Source organism: Hemicordylus capensis, chromosome 3 (genome assembly GCF_027244095.1).
Source record: "Hemicordylus capensis ecotype Gifberg chromosome 3, rHemCap1.1.pri, whole genome shotgun sequence".
Taxonomy (NCBI): domain Eukaryota; kingdom Metazoa; phylum Chordata; class Lepidosauria; order Squamata; family Cordylidae; genus Hemicordylus; species Hemicordylus capensis.
Window position 1 is genome coordinate 282828062 of NC_069659.1, and position 20054 is coordinate 282848115.

General features: G+C 45.4%; 1 protein-coding gene across 1 annotated transcript; it reads left to right on the forward strand.

Moving 5' to 3' along the window:
• The first annotated feature begins 978 nt into the window (after nt 1–978).
• On the forward strand, nt 979–13975 carry LOC128350599 (uncharacterized). Its single transcript, XM_053308996.1, is given in 4 exon segments — nt 979–3350; nt 3491–3752; nt 3754–4302; nt 13835–13975. Coding segments are annotated over 4 exon segments (3324 nt in total).
• Nucleotides 13976–20054: the final 6079 nt, after the last annotated feature.

Consider the following 20054-nt stretch of genomic DNA (forward strand, 5'->3'; position numbering starts at 1 on the left):
AACATCAGAAAAACGTTCAAAGACGAAAAGAAAAGAGAGCAAACCAGACTCCAGAGGAGCAACAATTACAACGCACACGAGACGCCGACAGAAAAAAAACCAGAAGAAGAGAACAGACTTCACAAAAACAACAGATACAACGACAACAACTAACATGTGCAGCAATAAACACAACAACAATAATAAATAACATATCAAACATAAAGGAAGACAACATCCGACCACACACATGTGGAAAACTGGACCAAAGATGTGAATTCTGTAATACTAAACATTTTGAGGGCGAAAGACCCACAGACCGAAAATTTACACAATGCTGCTCAAAGGGGAAAGTAAACCTACCCCCCATTAAAACAAATCCATTCATCCAGCACCTTATGACAGGACAACAACAACAGAGTAGGAACTTCATGGAGAATGTCAGATCAATTAATAGTGCCCTAGCATTTGCCTCCATGGGAGCAAACATAGTACCACCACCAGGCCATGGCCCGTACTGCTTCCGGATACACGGCTCAATTTGCCACAGAACAGGCACGCTGCACCCACAGCAGGGCCAAGACAGACAATATGCACAATTATACATCTTAGACCCCACTGAGGCCACAGAAAGAAGATTTCAAAATAAATCCAATACAAAAATAAAACCACAACTTATGCAAGCACTAAGTACACTTATGGCAGAGAACAATCCATTTGCTAAAGTTTGCAAAATGCTACACCAAGTAGAAACAGAGTGTCAAGAGGATGCAAACCAGACAGGCAATGCTATTAAGGAAGTGACCCTGACAATAGTCCAAGACCGTGAGAATGACCCAAGACGTTATAATGCACCACAGCATAATGAGGTAGCATTTATTTTCCAAAATAACGACGGTGAACCACCACTGGAAAGAGATCTACTAATCCACTGCAAACCAAGTGCAGGCAAACCAGACCAAAAAATAACACAGTGTCCTAGATCCCAGTCTAGAGCCCATGGTGTACCCATTGCTATTCCCCTATGGAGAACAAAGCTGGGGGATAGACATACCTTTACAACTTAGGCCACAAGCCTTAAAAGATTTAACAAAACAGCCACGTGCACCAAGAGTACGAGTCACCCAGATGCAGTACTATGGCTACCGTCTATCCATCAGAGACGACTTCAACGCCTTCCTAAATGCTGGACGCCTAACGCAGCAATACATGGTAGATGCATATGTCAAAACTGAGGCCAACAGACTCAGTTTCATCCGGCAAAATCAACTGAAATTGAGAGTGGAGAAATACTCAGGATTGATGGACCACTTAAATGAAGCAGCCAATGCAACAGGCCAAATCCCCGGAAAGACATTTATTTTGCCATCCTCATTTCCAGGTAGCCCTAGAAACATGCTCCAAAACTATCAGGATGCAATGGCAATTGTCAGAAAGTACGGAAAACCAGATCTCTTCATTACAATGACATGCAACCCCAAGTGGGATGAAATTGCGGGAAACCTAGAACATGGCCAAACTGCTACAGCACGACCAGATTTAGTGGCAAGAGTCTTCCACCTAAAACTGAAATCACTAATTGATGACATCTGCAAGAAGCATATATTTGGCCCACCCACAGCCATTGTGTATGTCATAGAGTTCCAAAAAAGAGGTTTGCCACATGCACACATACTGCTCATCCTAGCAGAAAACTATAAACCAAAAACCGAAGCCTCCATAGACAACATAGTATCTACAGAAATCCCAGACATTGAAAAAACACCGCGACTTCATGCAATCATTACAAAGCATATGATCCATGGACCATGTGGAACTCACAATCAGCATTCAACATGTATGTCCAATGAAAAATGCACAAAAGAATTCCCAAAAGAATACCAACAACAGACTATTGCAAACAAAAACGGTTACCCCAAATACAGAAGAAGAAACACTGGCGAAAGCAAAATGCAAAAAGGAAAACCAATTGATAACAGGTACAGGTACAACAGGTGGGTTGTACCGTATAATCCATTCCTAGCCCTAAAGTATAACTGCTACATAAACGTTGAAGTCTGTGCTTCAGTTAAGAGTGTAAAATACCTTTTCAAATATGTATACAAGGGCCATGATTGCGCAAAAGTGGTGATCCAAGAACAAGACACTTTGAACCATGATGAAATCAAAACCTACATGGATTCAAGGTATGTCAGCGCGCCAGAAGCAGCATGGCATCTAAATGGATTTGAGATGTATTATCAATCCCATACAGTACACAGGCTAGCAGTTCATCTCCCAAACGAACAAGCAGTAATTTTCAACCCCGAAAACATTGGCACAGCAACCAACAGAGCAGCAAGTCGTGAAACACAATTGACAGCATGGTTCAAATTGAATCAATCAAACGAGAAAGCAAGAAACATATTATACGCAGACATCCCATTATATTATGTCTTTGACACTGCAAACAGCACGTGGAAATTACGACAACGTGGTGCAGACAAAGTAATCGGCAGAATGTATTCTGTAAATTTACCATCAGACCCAGAGCGCTACTGCCTACGCCTCCTACTGCTACATGTCCCAGGAGCAACATCCTACGAAAACCTCAGAAGCGTAGATGGAAATGAATACCCAACTTACCAAGAAGCTGCCAAAACAAGAGGGCTCATAAATGACGAACAAGTGTGGGAAAGTACACTAGAAGATGCTGCACAATACAACATGCCCAAACAAATCAGAGAACTCTTTGCCTACATCTGTGTCTTTGCATCCCTCCAAAACATGCAGGAGCTCTTTACAAAATACGAACAATACCTCATTGAGGATTATGTCCATAAACATATGCTACACAATGCAGAGTGCACAATATGCCGTGACCTTGCCCTACAAGAAATTGCCAACATTTTAACACTCCACGGAAAGAAATGCACAGACTTTGGCTTGACATACACCATAAAAAATACAGAGCAGCTTACAGATACATACAACCAAACCTATGAAAGACAAACAGCAGAGGTGATGTCAAGAACCTTCAATGATGAACAAAAAGCAGCCATAGAACAAATATTAGCAGCAAGCCAAAATTATGAGCTTGACCACTGCTGCTTTTTCTTGGACAGCCCAGGAGGCAGTGGAAAAACATACTTATATAAAACCATACCATTCCCACTCCCACTCCAAACATACCACTCCCAATTCAAACTGCCAGTACCAATACTTGAAAACTCTGTATCTAACATGCGCCTCAATTCTCAGGATGCTAAAAACATAAAAACAGCAAAAATAATCATTTGGGATGAGTCAACGATGGCACCCACGCAAGCACTAACAACAGTAGACAAACTAATGCAAGAAATCATGGAGAACACAAGCCCATGGGAGGTAAAGTATTTTTACTGGGAGGAGATTTCCGACAAACACTTCCAGTGGTGCCACACGGAAGCCAAACACATATCGTTGAGGCCTGCATAAAATTCAATACGCTGTGGCCCACATTCACAATCCTCAAACTACAAAAAAATATAAGATCCAATGACACAGAATTCAGCAAGTGGCTAATCACAGTAGGCAATGGAGACACACCACGCATTGAGGGATTACCAGAAGACATCATTGAAATCCCAGCAAGTATAATATGCAAAGAAGATATTGTGAGACAAGTTTTCAGAAACAACGTTCAAGTACAAGACGTCCCAAAAATAGCAAACAGATCCATCCTATGCCCAAAGAACAATGATGTTGAGACCATCAATGACCAGGTGCTCAACATTTTGGAAGGCGAAAAAAATGACTTATCTGAGTGCAGACACCATAGATGACTCCAACGAAGAAGATTCCAAAAACTACCCAACAGAATTCCTCAATGACCAAACACCAACAGGAATGCCGAAACATACCCTCACCCTGAAAGTAGGCGCAATAATAATGCTCCTCAGAAACCTAAACACCAAAAAAGGATTATGCAATGGCACCCACCTCATTGTGAACAACCTAGAAAAGAATATCATCATAGCACAAGTAATTACAGGATCAGCAAAGGGAGACATGGTGTTTATTCCAAGAATTGATTCGGCACCATCTTGCACAGACTTGCCATTCACCTTAAGAAGACGGCAATACCCAGTAAAATTGGCTTTCGCTATGACAATAAACAAATCACAAGGACAAACCCTGGAAAAAGTCGGAATCTATTTGCCTGAACCAGTATTCAGCCACAGTCAATTATATGTAGCCTTATCCAGAGTCAGAAGCTTTACAGACGTCGTGGTCAGGGTGCTGGAAGGCCCAGAACAAGGAAGACTAATAGCAGGCTCAGAACAAATATTCACCAAAAATGTGGTGTATAAAGAAATACTATGAGGGTGGAGGGGGGGGAAACCAAGAAAAAAAATAAAGAATATTAATTACACAAAACATAGCCTCATAAGTATGTAAGAATGAAATAAGGGAGAAGGAAGAGCGACAAAAAAAAAGGGAGGCAAAAAGGAGAGACACAGGGACAAGGGAGAGGGGAGAGGGGGGAAAAGGGCAGAGAAAAACAAAGACAAAGAGAAAGTGAGAAAGAAACAGAGAGAGAGAGAGAGACAGACAGGTTAAAAAAAAAACAGGGACACACACAAACACAAGGGGGGAAAAAAGGAAAAGAGATGAAGAACGCATAAAGTGGGGGGGGGAAGGCTAGCTCCCGTTATTATAACGGGCTTAAAAATACTAGTGACTACATAAAGAAACTGATTGATTGATTTCCAAGTGTGTGCTGTGGGTTGGTTGCTCATGCTCCAAAATCCATACTTTCCCTCACTTTCCAGGAGTTTTAAGAATTTAGAAAATTCAGATCTGATGTACACTCCACCCCACCCTCACAGAAAACAACCACTTCAGAAGCATAAGTATCTTTAATTACACTTAAAATAAGTGCCATTGCTTTCAATGGAGGTCTGGCTTCTGGAAAGGCAAGCAAGCAGCAACATTCTTCTTGTGTTTCTTGAATATCATTTCTGACAGACACTTTGGATAGTAAACAATAAGACAACATGCTAGTTTATATTTCATGCTGGTTTCCTGTTCTTAGTCATACTAACTAAGAGCAGAGTAGATTTCTAGATGAAATAGGGGTTAACCCCTGCTAACTGAGCAAAGAGGTGCCTTTTACAGTGGTGATTCTCTTATATTTAGCAGGGGGGAAACAAGAAGAGGGCAACCAAGATGATAAACAGCCTAGAGCACCTTTCTTATGAGGCAAGATTACAACACCTGGAGCTTTTTAGTTTAGAAAAAAGACGACTGCGGGGAGACATGATAGAGGTCTATAAAATCATGCATGGTGTGGAGAAAGTGGATAGAGAGAAATTCTTCTCCCTCTCCCGTAACACTAGAACCAGGGGTCATCCCATGGAATTGATTGCTGGGAAATCTAGGACCAACAAACTGAAGTACCTTTTCACACAACGCATAATCCACTTGTGGAATTCTCTGCCACAAGATGTGGTGATGGCCAACAACCTGGATGGCTTTAAGAAGGGTTTGGATAACTTCATGGAGAGGTCTATCAACGGCTACTAGTTGGAAGGCTGTGGGCCACCTCCATCCTCAAAGGTACGATGCCTCTGAGTACCAGTTGCGGGGGAGTAACAGCAGGAGAGAGGGCACGCCCTCAACTCCTGCCTGTGGCTTCCAGCGGCATCTGGTGGGCCACTGTGCGAAACAGGATGCTGGACTAGATGGGCCTTGGGCCTGATCCAGCAGGGCTGTTCTTATGTTCTTAACTGTCCCTATCCAACCCCAGCATAGCATTCCTTCAGTGGTTGCTGCTGGTGTTTATCTGATATATCACAGTGTATACATAGTAGTAGTTTTCAATATTACATAAGGAGCTTTCCTCGTCTCCCCCTTGCTTGTCTGTAGCACTAAAACATTTGTAGTCTTAATTTTGGGGAATCTAAATTTTCACTAGATGCAGAGCTAAGATAGCTGAATGCACAGAGTAATACCAATAGTGACACTGGCTTCATATCTTGTAGTCCTCAGATGGTTCCAGAATGGAAGCAACTTCTTTAAAAAGCAAAAGAAAAAAGGTAATCATTTAAAATAAGTTGCCAGCCTACTGAATATTTCTAGTTGATTAATCATCTGCTTTAAAAAAAACAACCCTGACCAATTACTTAAAATTGGTTTAATTTAAATAAAATTGCATATTACCAAAATCACAATGTATGTACTTTTCTAGATGCTGAAGGAAGTGTTAGATATCTTGTAATTTAATACATAAAATGTACCATTCTTCATTACAAGAAAGGGTCCTTTTTAATATCGTCATTTCCTATTACAGTCATACACCAGAACAAAATCAGCCCCAAAGTAAATCAAATCAGTCCCTAATGTCACTGATCTACATTAAAATTTGCCCTTACCAATTAAAATTGAGCCTCACCAATTAATTAATAATCCTTCAGTTAGTTAATCTACCAAGAAGGATGGGGCCATAGCTCAATGGTAGAGCATCTGCATTGCATACAGAAGGTCTCAGGTTCAATCCCTGACATCCCCATATAGGGCTGGGAAAGACTCTTGCCTGAAACCTTGAAAAGCCGCTGCCAGTCAGTGTAGAAGATAATACTGAGCTAGATGAACCAATGGTTTGATATGATATAAGGCAGCTATCTATGTTCTTAATTAAACTGAGGGGACTCTCTGGGTCCCCTCCACGGGATGACCCTGTGAGGAGCCTGGTTTGGTCCCCTTCTGCTTGGCTTCAGAGTCCCCTGGGGAAGGATGTTCCCAGAGTCCTCCTTCAAGCAAGTGTCTCCTGCAGTTGGACTTCTCTCTGGAGGACGCCAACTTGCTCAGCACCAGGGAGAGAGTTCCTAATCACTGGGCAGCCCTACCCCTAAATAGGCCTGAGCAAGTCTGGATTGCAAAACATGCTCCTGGAAGTACTGCCCCTTTGGGCACTTCCTGGCCCATCAGTTCTGGTCCTGGGAGCTCCACTCAGTGGGCCAGGGCCCGTCGCAGCAGTGTTTGGTCAATTGCTGTGGGCTCTGGGTGTGCCTCCCAGTGTTGGCCAGCCCCCGCCTGTGCCCTTCCCCCCCCAACTTCTTTGGGTGTGGCTGTGCTCAGCTGTGGTGCTATGGATGGAGGGGATCCCGCCTTCCTGTTGTCTTTAGATGATGGCGGGTCTTCCGTGGCGGCTCCAGTGGGGCCCCGACAAGCTGGCAGTCCTGACTGAAACTTTCGTGATTATCATTGCATAAAGGCTATCTCTGCATAGAGCTTGGTAAAAATATTCATTGCTAGTCTTCTGGTTCCACTTGCTGTCTGGCTTCCTAATGAAAAGGGGAAGCTTTATCTTAGCACTATGACACCACAAATGGTCTTTGTGCACTTGATGCATTTTTCAGCACACTATAAACAAAGCCTCTAGTCTAGCTACATGTTTTACCATCTGATTTTAGTGTGGAAGAGTTGTATGAGAAGACAAATCTCTTCTCTCTGTTGTGGCTATGAAAGTTGTGATCTTTAGTCATGTGTTCACCAAAGTATGTAAGCTTTCATATTTACCAGCATTAATCAGACAGGCTAGGCTATACTTTCACTAACACTGTGGGAGAAAAGGCTTATTTAGACAAGCAATGTATGTTGGCTGTTTACATCAGCATCTCTTAAACAGAGCAGCGCACTTGCTAGACAACAATACATGATTAGAGACTTATCTGGACAAAGATTATGTTGATTATGATTGCAATTTCTTTGTGCCCCCTGCAATACAAACTATCTTTGACAGCTAAAATTCAACTTTGCTCATGTATTGGTTATGGATATGTATATATCTGTATGTTTTTCTAATGCAATGTGGGCCTCATGCTTTCTCTGCCAGTGTTCCCAGTACAGAGGAATAGTAGTTAAGCTCATTCTTCTCTTCCATGATGGACCTTGCTAGCTGTTACAGCTCTTCTTCAGCCACTCTCCCCAGGTTTTTAAAGGAGATTTTATAGGTGGCACAGGCTGGATGACTGCCAAGTCTCATTATTCATTCATTTGTCATATTTATATACAACCTGACCTGATATGTGTGCATCCCTAAATGGTGTACATAAGTTAAAATACTAGTATAAAACAGGATAAAACGATTGAAACAATTTTATGACATAAAACAGGCCATTTAATTAAAAGCCTGAGAAAAGTGTGTCTTAAGGGTCTTTCTGAAAACAACCAGAGATGGAGAAGCTCTGATTTTGACAGGGAGTGCATTATCAGATCTTTTGGAACTGTGATAACTCAGTATCCCTGGAAATGGCCTATCATCATGTCTCTGGGAAAAGGCTCATTTCAGTTATGCTGCAAACGCATTTTATGCTCATCCTCTATAATAAAATGGTTAGGTGTAATCCCGTGTCTGCCCGTGTCTTTCTCAGCTGTTCTGGGCATGCGCAGAGCGCATGCCCAGAACGTCCGAGAAAGATACGGCCGCAGGCACCAGGCGGCCATGTTGGCTCCCGTAAAGGGGAAAGGCGAAGCGGGAAGCGGGGACCGGGGAGGGCAGATGCGGCAGCGGCGGGAACACCCCTGCCGCTGAACTGAGAAGGAGAAGTGGGGACATGGAGGGGGGAGGCAGCGGCGGGGGATGTCGGCTGAGGCCTGGTGGCGCGGAGCAAAAACGGCAGCAACTGGACCGGCAGAGGAGGCGGCGGGTCCAGGCCAGCCACGGGGATAGAAGAGGCGGCGGCGGGTCTGGCCCGCCCGCCAAAAAGAACAGGGGCAGCGGCGGCTGCAGGGAAGGGAAAGACGCCGGGGGGCCGGGCACAGGAAGGCCAGAGGCGGCCACGAGGAGGGCAGAGGCGGGGGTGGCGAGTCCAGCCCAGCCGCTGGAAGAGGAGAGGCAGTGGCAGCGGGTCCGGCCCGGGCGCCGAAAACAACAGAGGCGGCGGAGGAAGCCGGGCGAGGGGGAGAGGGCGGGCCGAGCGCGGGGAGAGGAAAGACGGCGACAGAGGCCGCCCTACTAGCGCCCGTTATTTAAACGGGCTTGAAAATACTAGTGTGCTATATTTTAACACATAAAAATAACACATATAATATAACACATAAAATATTTTATTCTCAGAGAGAGAGAGAGAGAGAGACATTTTCTTACATATATATTGGTAGGTATTTTTGTGTTAAATTTTTCATAATTAAAATAACAAGATGAATGTTGGATAATGAAATCTTCAGAGCCTTTGTTCTTATATAAAATATTGCTTGTTTGATGTTTAAGATAAAAAGGAATGCATTGCATGACATTTTTCTCTCAGTAACAATTTTTGTTTAATCTGAGGGAAAAGAGGGTTTAGCATTGTAATGAAACGGCTTGATCACCTGTAACAAATTGTTTCCAGACAATCAGTCCTGCTATGAGGCCAGAGCCAATCACAACATTGCTTTAGTATTGCCTTTCTTTACAAAAATGCCCTGATGACACTTTCATTCTCCTTTATAGTCTTAAATATGGAGAGTCCCATGGGCAGCCTCCAAGTGTTACCCTGTTAAACACAGAGCTGTTCTAAGAAGAATCCACATGGGTATTTCTCTTTCCACCTCAGAGCTTTGTGTCTGGAAAAGAGACAAAGAGGGAACCACCTGCTCAATTTTCATGTGATATTGAAATTGTGTGAATGGGGCTATTTCTCCTAGTTTCAGAGCTATAACTTAGAGGCTGAAATTGATGTGTGTATTTATTTAAAAGATTTACTCCCCTGTTTTTAGGCTCAAAGGCCTCATAAGGCAACTTACAAAGTGGCAATGCCACAGTAAAAATACAACTTAATATATACTTGATATATAATAAAATAAAACAAGAAGAGAGACTGGAAAGGTAGAATCTTTCTCCTTGACATCTAGTTTTCTGTGTGGAAGGATTACTTTATTTCTGTACGGATAAGTGTTCAGTCATGTGAGCCCCCAACTGCAGTCTGTAGTCATAAACACTATGACCTCAGAGAGAACAAGGCCAGAGTGAGCTGTTAAAGTAGCTGCCTGCCTAAAAGCTGGTTTGCTTTCATGGTGCAGAGATAATGGTGCTCTCTTTACACCACGTGTTTTCTAACTAGAAAGCAGGGGAAGAAGCACAAGAGGTGCTATCAAAGTGTTGTGTTTTTGTGGAGCAGCATTAAGCAATTCCTGTTCTTTCTCTGGCCAGGAAGTGGGAGGGAGCTATAGGATGACTATTTTGAGGGGAGGGAGTAACAGATCCCTGAAAAGCATCTTGCAGTGCTTGTTGGAAATTCTCTGTGGTGAGAGAATCCCTTTCTCATTATAGCAGAGTGCACAGAGGCACAACACAGCGGATTTAGTTAGGCATGTGTGTATGCTGAGAGTAAAGTAACTTGGAGCCAATTCATAGTTTCAAATCAATATATAAGGCATTTATTAAGGAACTCCATTCTAGATAGGAAAGTGAGGAGTTAGGATCTCTAATCTATCTATCTAGCTGGATGCAGATGGATTCTGCATCTTCTCTGCACATATGGTGCAGGGAGAGAGGCTTGCCATGTTGCAAGGTAGAAGGGCTGGTAGTGAAGAGAGAGAGAAAAGGAAGTTAGTCCCTGAGATTAGCAATCTACATATCAAAGGGATAGTATCAGAGCAGTGGAGAAGGGATGACCAATGTCTTTTTGTTTTGTTTTTTGCATATACTTTTTATTCAATTTTCACAACATCAAAAGACAAACACAAATAGTACAAAAACTCACAAACACACACAATAACGACTTCCATCTCATCCTTGGAACAAGTGTTGTTAACAATAACCAGGATCTTGCCTATAGGTTAAACATTCTCTCCCCAGTAGTTCATATAACGATATCTGTTAATTGTTATCAACACATCTGCATTGGCCCAAAACATCTATTCTCATATGCGTTTTATATCTATCTAAAAAGAAAGTATACTCCCTCGCATCTAAGTTTTGATTCTCCATATGCCATGTAAACCAAAGTGCTCAGCCATATTGAAAGAAAACTCTTGGTAATTTCCCATCATTTTTCCTCAAATCTGTTGTATCTCTATCAGCCTACATTGAGACAATTCCATTAAAGTCTCCCATTAGTATAATCTGTTGCCTATCTATCTCTGTTAGTTGCTTTTCCAATTTTCTATAGAATTCAACCACCGGTGATCAACCACCCCTCCCCCTAAAGAATTCACAGGGAGTGAACCCTTGTCTTGACTGACATGCTGGTGAACTCCAGGGCATCCAATCAGTACACCAGGTGGGTAGGACCTAGAGAGCGGTTGCAGGGAATTCTGGGAACAAGAGGGGCAGGTCTTTGTTAGAGGAGATCAGGATATGTGGCCATGGAGGATGGCTGCAGGAAAATGACTCTGCAGGTCTTGCAAAGACAGGAGGGCAGGAAGCTTGAACTCTCATCCGAGGTTTGGTGAGTTCAAGGAGAAGGAAGCCTTGGCTTTGGCTTTGGGAAATTTAGTCTAGGGAAAAGTTTTTTAGTCAGACTTTGTGTTAGAATTTCTGTTTCTTTGGTGTGTGCTTTGTATATCCCTAATACTGTTCTAGAATTGATTACCTGCAACGTAATTAAAATAAGAAGCACTAGCCTACGCCTATTCTACCTAGGGCATTGCAAAAGACAATTATAAACATTTAAACGTGCATTAAGATATAGCCTATTTTTGTAATCCTATTAAGTGTTCTTAGCTGTATTTAAAGCTAAGAAAGCCTCAGATGGAAGCAGTTTGTAGTACTTAAATAAAATATATTTTTTAAGTCATTTCTTTTTACAAGCTTCTTCAAGTTGGTTTTTAACTCAGGAAAAAGCGGGAAGTGAAGCAGGGAGTTCTCTGGTGCAAACATGCTCTCAGACGCTCAGCAGCTAACAGTTTTTCTCATCCTGTGTAAGCTTACATATGGAAGGTTTTTGTATTTGCCCAGAGGGACCTTGGATTATAGCAACCAATCTGGTCCGAATCTCTGCAAGTTTTAGGGTGCTTGGGGGAAGCCTTTTGAACCTACCAATAATTGCTTAATAGTTTTACGAAAAGCCTAGTCAGCAGGGATGATTCAGCATTTCTTTCCCTCATGTGAGCTTGCTCTGAGACAAGGGCTATAATCCGCTAGAGAGTCATCTGAATAAACACCATCCCTTCCCCTCCCATAATAAAGGGATGTGCTGGGAAGGTATCGGGACATACACAGAGGACATCCTAATAGATGCACTCTCTGCTTCTTTCTTAATCATGTGGACAGGGATGGTATTATCTGTACCAACCCATTGTTGATAACTTCTAATTTCCATATATGTCAGTAAATACACAGGCAAAATACTTACAATTAAGCACATTTTGATAAGAGCCTTATCAAAGATACACTATACAGTTATCCTTCACCAACCACAGGTTTCCCAATTGCGGTTTTAAGCATCTGTGACTGGGAAATTGTGACAGGTCCTGCCAACTGCAACACATATATCTGCGGTTTGGCAAGATTTTATTTTTTGCAATTTTGGGGTTTTTTGTAATTTGGGGGGCTCAGGGGGTTATTGTCAGGGTTTGGGGTGATTTTCAGGGGATCGGGAGTGATTTGCAGGATAAGGGGGTGATTTTCGGGGTTCTCCTTCACTGCTCTTACTGATTCCTGGGGATTTGGGAGGATTTGGGGGGATTTTTTCTATTCTTAACTGTATTTTGCGGTCCTTTCACAACTGTGATTCCCCTAATCCCCTGTTTGTCATTGATTTCAATGGCTTGCCAACTGCCAATTTGCCAACTGCAAGGTTTTCCTGGAATGGAACCCTTGTGGTTAGTGAAGGATGACTGTATCACCTATACTCCTGCTAACTTGGCAAAGAGGCACCTTTTAACATGGTGATTCTCTTTATTTAGCAGGGGGAGAGTAACTGACCCTATCCACCCCCAGCACAGTACTTCCAATGACTATTGCTGGTGTCTAGCTTATGTTTCTTTTTAGATTGTGAGCCCTTTGGGGACAGGGATCCATTTTATTTATCTTATTTGTTTATTATTTCTCTGCATAAACCGCCCTGAGCCATTTTTGGAAGGGCAGTATAGAAACTGAATGAATGAATGAATGAATAAATATCAGCTGGCATCTAGACTAATTCTGCACTATGGGGAGGGACAGTTTTGCCAATCTTCCCTTCTTTCTAAAGTTCTCTGTGCCTCCTAAGAATAGGTCCATGCGGGTCACACAACCCTCAGGGTATATTTCAGGAGGCCCAGTGGGCATCAGAGGGAAAGGGAAACTGGTGAAAATTGCCTCCATCTATAGCGCCAGCACAGCTTTAGTCTGGATGTCGGTCATGAGTGGAAAAGCTTGAATAGGTTGGAAAATGTATATGATCTGGATTGTGATCCATTGTATCCATAAGAACTGGGTTTCTGCGCCTGCGCAGGGACCTCCCGGGCTGACTAGCTAGCTCCTCTTCGCGCCCCGCCCATCTGCACGTGCCTTGCAGCTTCCGTTGGAATCGACGGTTGGGGCGCCTCTCCTTCAGTTTTCTCTTGACCACTAAAGCGCTTACACCTCTTGGCTGTTGCTCCTCAATTGTTATCAAAAATTTGACTTCGGACTGTTTGACTATTCTCTACTGAGTGGATTAATTGGTTTGACTTCAGAACGAACAACGGACTTGATTTTGGGACTCTGATTCTAACTACGAAGTTTGTACAGGATGGTTTTGACTTGGAACGGCGAACGGACTTGATTACGGACTCTGCTTTGTTTGTTCCTAAGATTGTTTACTGAATTTGACTCGGAACGGCATTTGGACAATGGAAGCTAAGAAGACATTCAAACAGTGTGAAAAGTGTTGAGCAAAGTTGCCTTCGACTGATTATCACGACGCCTGTTTGATGTGCCTAGGAGAGAATCATAACACGGCGGCGTGTAAGATATGCTGCTCGTTTTCAAAACAAACTAGACAAAATAGAGCTCTCAGGCTTCGAGCTGCGTTATACGAGGAGGCACTTCGACCGCCAACTCCTCGTCCGTCGGCGTCGATGAGTTCCGGATCGACATCGGGAGCTTCGATGTCGAAGGAGTGCGGTGCGTCAAGCTCCCCGGGATTGGGTTCCAGTGGGTCTGCTGATATGCAGTCTAAAACCGCTGTTGACACTCTGTTTAAGAAACCAAAGGAGGTTTCAAAAAAACGGAAGCATAAGGATAAAGATCGTCATGCTTCTGAGAGAGAAGGTCGCCATCGTGAGGAGTCTCGACATCGAACTCCCTCACCGACGGCAGCACAGATTTACGACGTGGACTCGGCTGAGTCCCCTACAGCCTCGACGTTGACACCTTCGGTATCGACGGTCAGGATGATTTCGGCTTCGACATCGACATCGACACCAGCGTCGACATCGAGATTGGACCAAGGCAGTCTGGGACAGGCATCGACATTGGAATCGGCATCGACATCGACATCTATATCGGCGTCGAGGCATTTGCAAGTCTCGGCATTGGAGCCTCCCATAACTGCCCAGGCGGTGTATGCCATTCCTCCGTCGGCGTCCACGGTGCCGGAGCAGATATTGAATGTGAGCACTGCTCCTTCGTCGGTGTTGACGGCTTCGACATTGAGGAGGATTCCTCATCTTTTGTCACCGGCATTGACGCCGGCACAGTCCCCCTCGACGCCGAGGACTCCGAGTCTGGCTACACACGGGGACGGACTTAGAGAACTGCTGGAGTCGAGTTCGAGTACCCCCTCGGGTGCGACGTTTCGCGGCTTCCTGTCGACAGGCTTAGACGAGGGTCCTGGAGGTGGAGAGCTGGCTGATCTGCCTCATATTGCCTCACTGACACCAGCAGTGGTCCAGGATCCAAGAACCGATGTCGGATGCTCTACGATGCTGCAGCCAACTCATTCCTGCGGTTTCCGCCATGGCGTGCCGGATGATTATGCAGAGTTCTTGCGTTGGAAAGCGGCACAGGTAGAAATGCAACCAGTGCAAGGGCTGCGGAATTTTGTGCAGGCTGGACAACTTGCTCAGCCGCTGCTGCAGTCAGAGCATGCAGACCATCAGGGGCCGTCTGTGAACTTGCCTATACAAACACCATTGGTGCATGTTCAAACTTACCTTCCAGAGAATTCACAGTTACCTGTGGTCCAGACGAGGATGCCAGAAAAACCTGCTGGGAAAAGAAAGAGGAAAGCAACACCTCCTCCTTCTGAACCATCATCTTCACCCTCTGACGACAGTGAGGACGATGAGTCGGGACCGGCCTCTGACAGAGATGATATCAGTCGTAGGTCGGACCCCCCTTCGGATGTGCCACCAAAACTATCCACCTCGCCAACTGAGGAATTGAAAGCTTACCATATCCTCATAAGGGACATCGCTGAAGCCCTGGGCATGGACGTAAGCTCTCCGGATGCGGACGTTGCTGACCCGGTCTATAATATGATGAAGCGGTCTAAGACTTCGCATCCTGTTGCCCTCACCATGATTCCTGGGATAGACAAGGCTGCGAAGGTGGCATGGGACTCAGTGGGGGTCGGGGCTCCGACTTCCAAGCGCATTGAGAATTTGTATAGGGTGACTGAAGGAGAGAACTCTTACCTGTTACGTCATCCTATACCGAACTCCTTGGTTGTCAGTTGCGCTTCATCCACCAAGAGTGGACACCGTCATTCCACGCCTGCTGACAAAGAGGGGAGGAAAATGGACGTTATGGGTCGAAAGATCTATAGCACCTCCAGTTTAGCAATTCGTATTGCTAATTATGCGGCGTGTATGGCACGCTATAACCATTTACTTTGGGATGCGCTCTTACAGGATTCATCCTCTTTATCTCCGGAGGACTTCCAATGGAGATTTAATGATGTGTACGAAAGAACAACGGCAATAACGCGCCAACAACTGAGCGCATTCAAACACTTGTTGGAGACGGAATCAAGAGCAATGGTGACGGCAGTGAGCTTGCGCAGGCATGCGTGGCTTCACTCAGCAACCCTGCAGACAGACATGAAGGAGAAAGTCGAGTCCTTGCCATTTGACGGCAAAGGCTTATTCCATGAGGACATGGACACGTCAATGGAGACGTTGAAAAAATCTAAATTCACTGCCCGCACCTTTATGGTGCCTTCGAGCGGTTCCAGCTCAACTGCAAGGAGCCGCACTTATTATCAGAGGAAGAGTGATCGGTATCGGGACCGCAAAGAATACCGAAAGCAATTCAGACCTTACCAACGCGGTAAGGGCTTTAACCAAAAACAAAAAGGAAAAACAGCTCGTCAAGGCGACAAGGACGCTTCCAGCAAGAGCTTTTGACGGGACTGTTCGTCCACTGCATCAGTTTTGCAGCAGCCAATTAAGTCCAACGCTACAATCCAGGACCCACTACATCGGCCCTGTAGTTGCCAGGATCAACATCAAACTGGCAAGCCGTGCGCCAGCATGGCACAACATAACATCCAACCGGTGGGTACTAAGAATAGTGCAGACTGGATATGCGTTGGAGTTCGAGACAAGGCCTCCCTTCTCTGGACTGGTCTATACGCCGGCCACAGAGGTGTTGCGGGAGGAGGTCAAGGTGCTGCTGGAGAAACAGGCGATCACGCGGGTGCAATGGGCGAACAGACTGACCGGCTACTATTCCCGGTATTTTCAGATACCAAAGAGAGACGGTGGAATAAGAGCCATAATGGACCTGAGGGGGCTCAACCTCTTCATTCGGACCAGGAAATTCAGATTGGTGACGCTGCAGGGAATTCTGCCTCTGCTGGTGAACGAACAGTGGGCAGTTACTCTGGATCTCAAGGACGCTTATTTTCATATCGGGATACAGGAGAGTCACCGCAAGTTCCTCCGGTTTACAGTGGGGGCACAGATCTATCAATATGTGGTGCTTCCATTTGGACTTTCTACTGCGCCCAGAGTGTTCACAAAGGTGATGGCAGTGGTTGTAGCCCACCTACGAACTCAGGGCTTGAGGCTGTATCCGTATTTAGACGATTGGCTCGTGGTGAGCCACGACAGGAGTTTACTTACCCGCCAAGTGCAGATGCTGCTAGCCTTATTGGAGTGCCTCGGCATCAATGTGAATTGGAAGAAGTCGAGACTCGAACCCATGACTCGAGTGAACTTCATCGGAGCGGTGCTGGACTTGGAATTGGCCAGGGCGTTCTTACCTGCGGAAAGAATTACCCAAATGCACGAACTCATACGTCACTTTCAGAGGACTCCACGGCAGCCAGCGGTTCAAATCCAGCGGATGTTGGGTTTGATGGCATCATGCACCGCAACGGTGTCACACACGCGCCTCCGCATGCGCACATTGCAGCATTGGTTTCTCCACAACTTCCGACCCAATGTGGATGGCCAGAATATGCACTTGACATTACCACAACATGTCCTCGCCAGCCTGGGGTGGTGGCTAGACATGGGCAATTTGGGCAAAGGAGTCGAGTTTGTGTCCAAGGAGCCCACCTCCCGGATAACGACAGATGCCTCGATGGCGGGCTGGGGTGCGCATTGCGCCAGCGTATGCGTGCAGGGGACATGGACCCAGTTGCAGAGACTTCAGCATATAAATTACTTGGAGCTATTGGCTGTGTTCCAGGGCCTAAGGGCATTCGAACCTATGATAAGGGGACGAGCAGTACAGCTGGAGTTAGACAACACGACGGCGATTGCCTACCTCAACCATCAAGGGGGGACAGTGTCACTGTCTCTTTGCCTACTTGCGAGAAAAATATGGGACTGGTGCATTCAACATTCAATTCACCCGGTGGCAATACACATAAAGGGTGTAGACAACTGCTTGGCCGACAGGCTCAGCAGGGACATCAGTTTCAACCAAAGACACGAGTAGGAAATCAACCCGATGTATCTCGACAGGGTGTTCGGGATCTGGGGGGTCCCATCGATAGACTTATTTGCCACAGTTGCCAACAAAAAGTGTGTCAATTATTGTTCGCGTGCGGGCATAGGCCAAGGATCCCTGGGGGATGCTTTTCAACAGGCCTGGAAGACGGGACTGTTATATCTTTTTCCCCCGCTGCCGTTAATGGGCCGTGTGGTTGCGCAGATATTGCGGGACCAAACGAAATGCATACTTCTGGCTCCATGGTGGCCGCGCCAGCCGTGGTTTGCCACACTTCTAGGAATGTCTCATTCAGTGTTCCACAAGTTCCCCAAGGCTCCAAACCTGTTACAAAGAGAACACGGAAAGGTGTTACACCCCGATGTGCACTCTCTCAAGCTGACCGCTTGGAGAATCAACTATTAAACAGCATCTTACTAAACAGTAGGCGTGCGTCGACAAGACGCAGTTATGCCTGCAAGTGGAACCGCTTCAAGAGTTATATGAGGGGGAAGAGTGTCACGCCATTGCGTGCGACCCCACGGGATGTGCTACGTTACCTGACATCGCTCAAACTGAGTGGATTGGCGAATGTCTCCATTAAGCTGCATTTGGCTGCAATCTCGTCAAAGCACAGGGGATGGGATGGGTCCACGGTTTTCTCCCACCCGGAATGTAAACGTTTCCTGAAGGGTGTTAATAACCTTTACCCGCCTGTGCGCAGCCCAATGGAGCAATGGAGTCTGTCTTTAGTACTCTCTGCCCTAACGGAGGCACCTTTTGAACCACTGGCGACTGTTCCACTGAAGTTTCTGACCTTGAAGGTGGCATTCTTGGTAGCCATTACATCGGCTAAGAGAGTGAGCGAGATGACGGCCCTGCGGATGGATAGACCCTACACTCAATTCTATCCACACAAGGTTGTGATGCGTCTCGATCCGAGATTCCTGCCGAAGGTGGTAACAGATTTCCACTTAAATCAAGACATAGTGCTACCAACTTTTTTCAGTAGTTCGGAGACGGACTTAGAGAAGGCCCTCCACACGTTGGACGTGCGTAGATCACTCCTATACTATTTGGAGAGAACTCATGACTTTAGGAAGAGTAAAAAGCTTTTTCTCTCCTTCCGGGGGCGTAGCAAGGGCCGTCCAATCTCTCGCCAGAGACTTGCTCACTGGCTAGTGGAACTGATTTTCCTCACCTATAAAAGCCAGAAGATAACACCGCCAAAGACGGTTCGGGCTCACTCTACTAGGGCCTACGCAACGTCTGCGGCACATCTGTCAGGCATTAAAATGGCAGATGTCTGCCTGGCGGCGACATGGTCATCGCATCTACCATTCGTAAAGCATTACGCTCTGGATCTGCGGATGGCTAGGGAAGCGAATTTTGGAAGATCAGTGTTGAAACGTGTGTTGGCATAGCTGGGGTCATCTGCACCCGCCTCCTTATGGGGTAGCTTGCTAAACACCCAGTTCTTATGGATACAATGGATCACAATCCAGATAAACAGGTTGCTTACCTGTAACTTATGATCTGGATGTGATCCGTTGTATTCATAAGTCCCTCCCAGCCGGCCCCGCTGCAGAATGCCTGGACTAGTGGATGCTGGTGTACGGATCGTCACTTATATGGCGGTCTGCGAGAAATCTGAAGGAGAGGCGCCCCAACCGTCGATTCCAACGGAAGCTGCAAGGCACGTGCAGATGGGCGGGGCGCGAAGAGGAGCTAGCTAGTCAGCCCGGGAGGTCCCTGCGCAGGCGCAGAAACCCAGTTCTTATGAATACAACGGATCACATCCAGATCATAAGTTACAGGTAAGCAACCTGTTTTTCCTGGTCCTTGATAAGTACAGTTCATAGAAAGTACAAAAGTTATGCACTGGGTAGAACTCTTCCATTAATCCCCTCAGGTAAATACTTTAACTGACGGCTCCATTTCTTACAAAATAAAATAGCATAACAGAAAGAAACAAGGCAAGAGTGTCCCTTGTCTCCTATTTTGCCTGTTTTGGCAGCTGGACCATTCACTATAATCATTATCTTAATTGGTTACCAGTGTGGTTTCTGGGGTTAGTTCAGTGCTAGTTCTGACCTTGAAAACTCTAAACTGTCAGGGACCAGGCTACCTCAAGAACTGTCTCATCCTGTATGAACCTGCTCTAACTGGAAGATCAGCACAGGAGGCTCTTTTCCATATTCCTCCAACATTGGAATTGTAGTGAGTGAAAATGAAGGTAGGACCATTTTAGTTGTGGTATTAAGATGTTCAAATACCC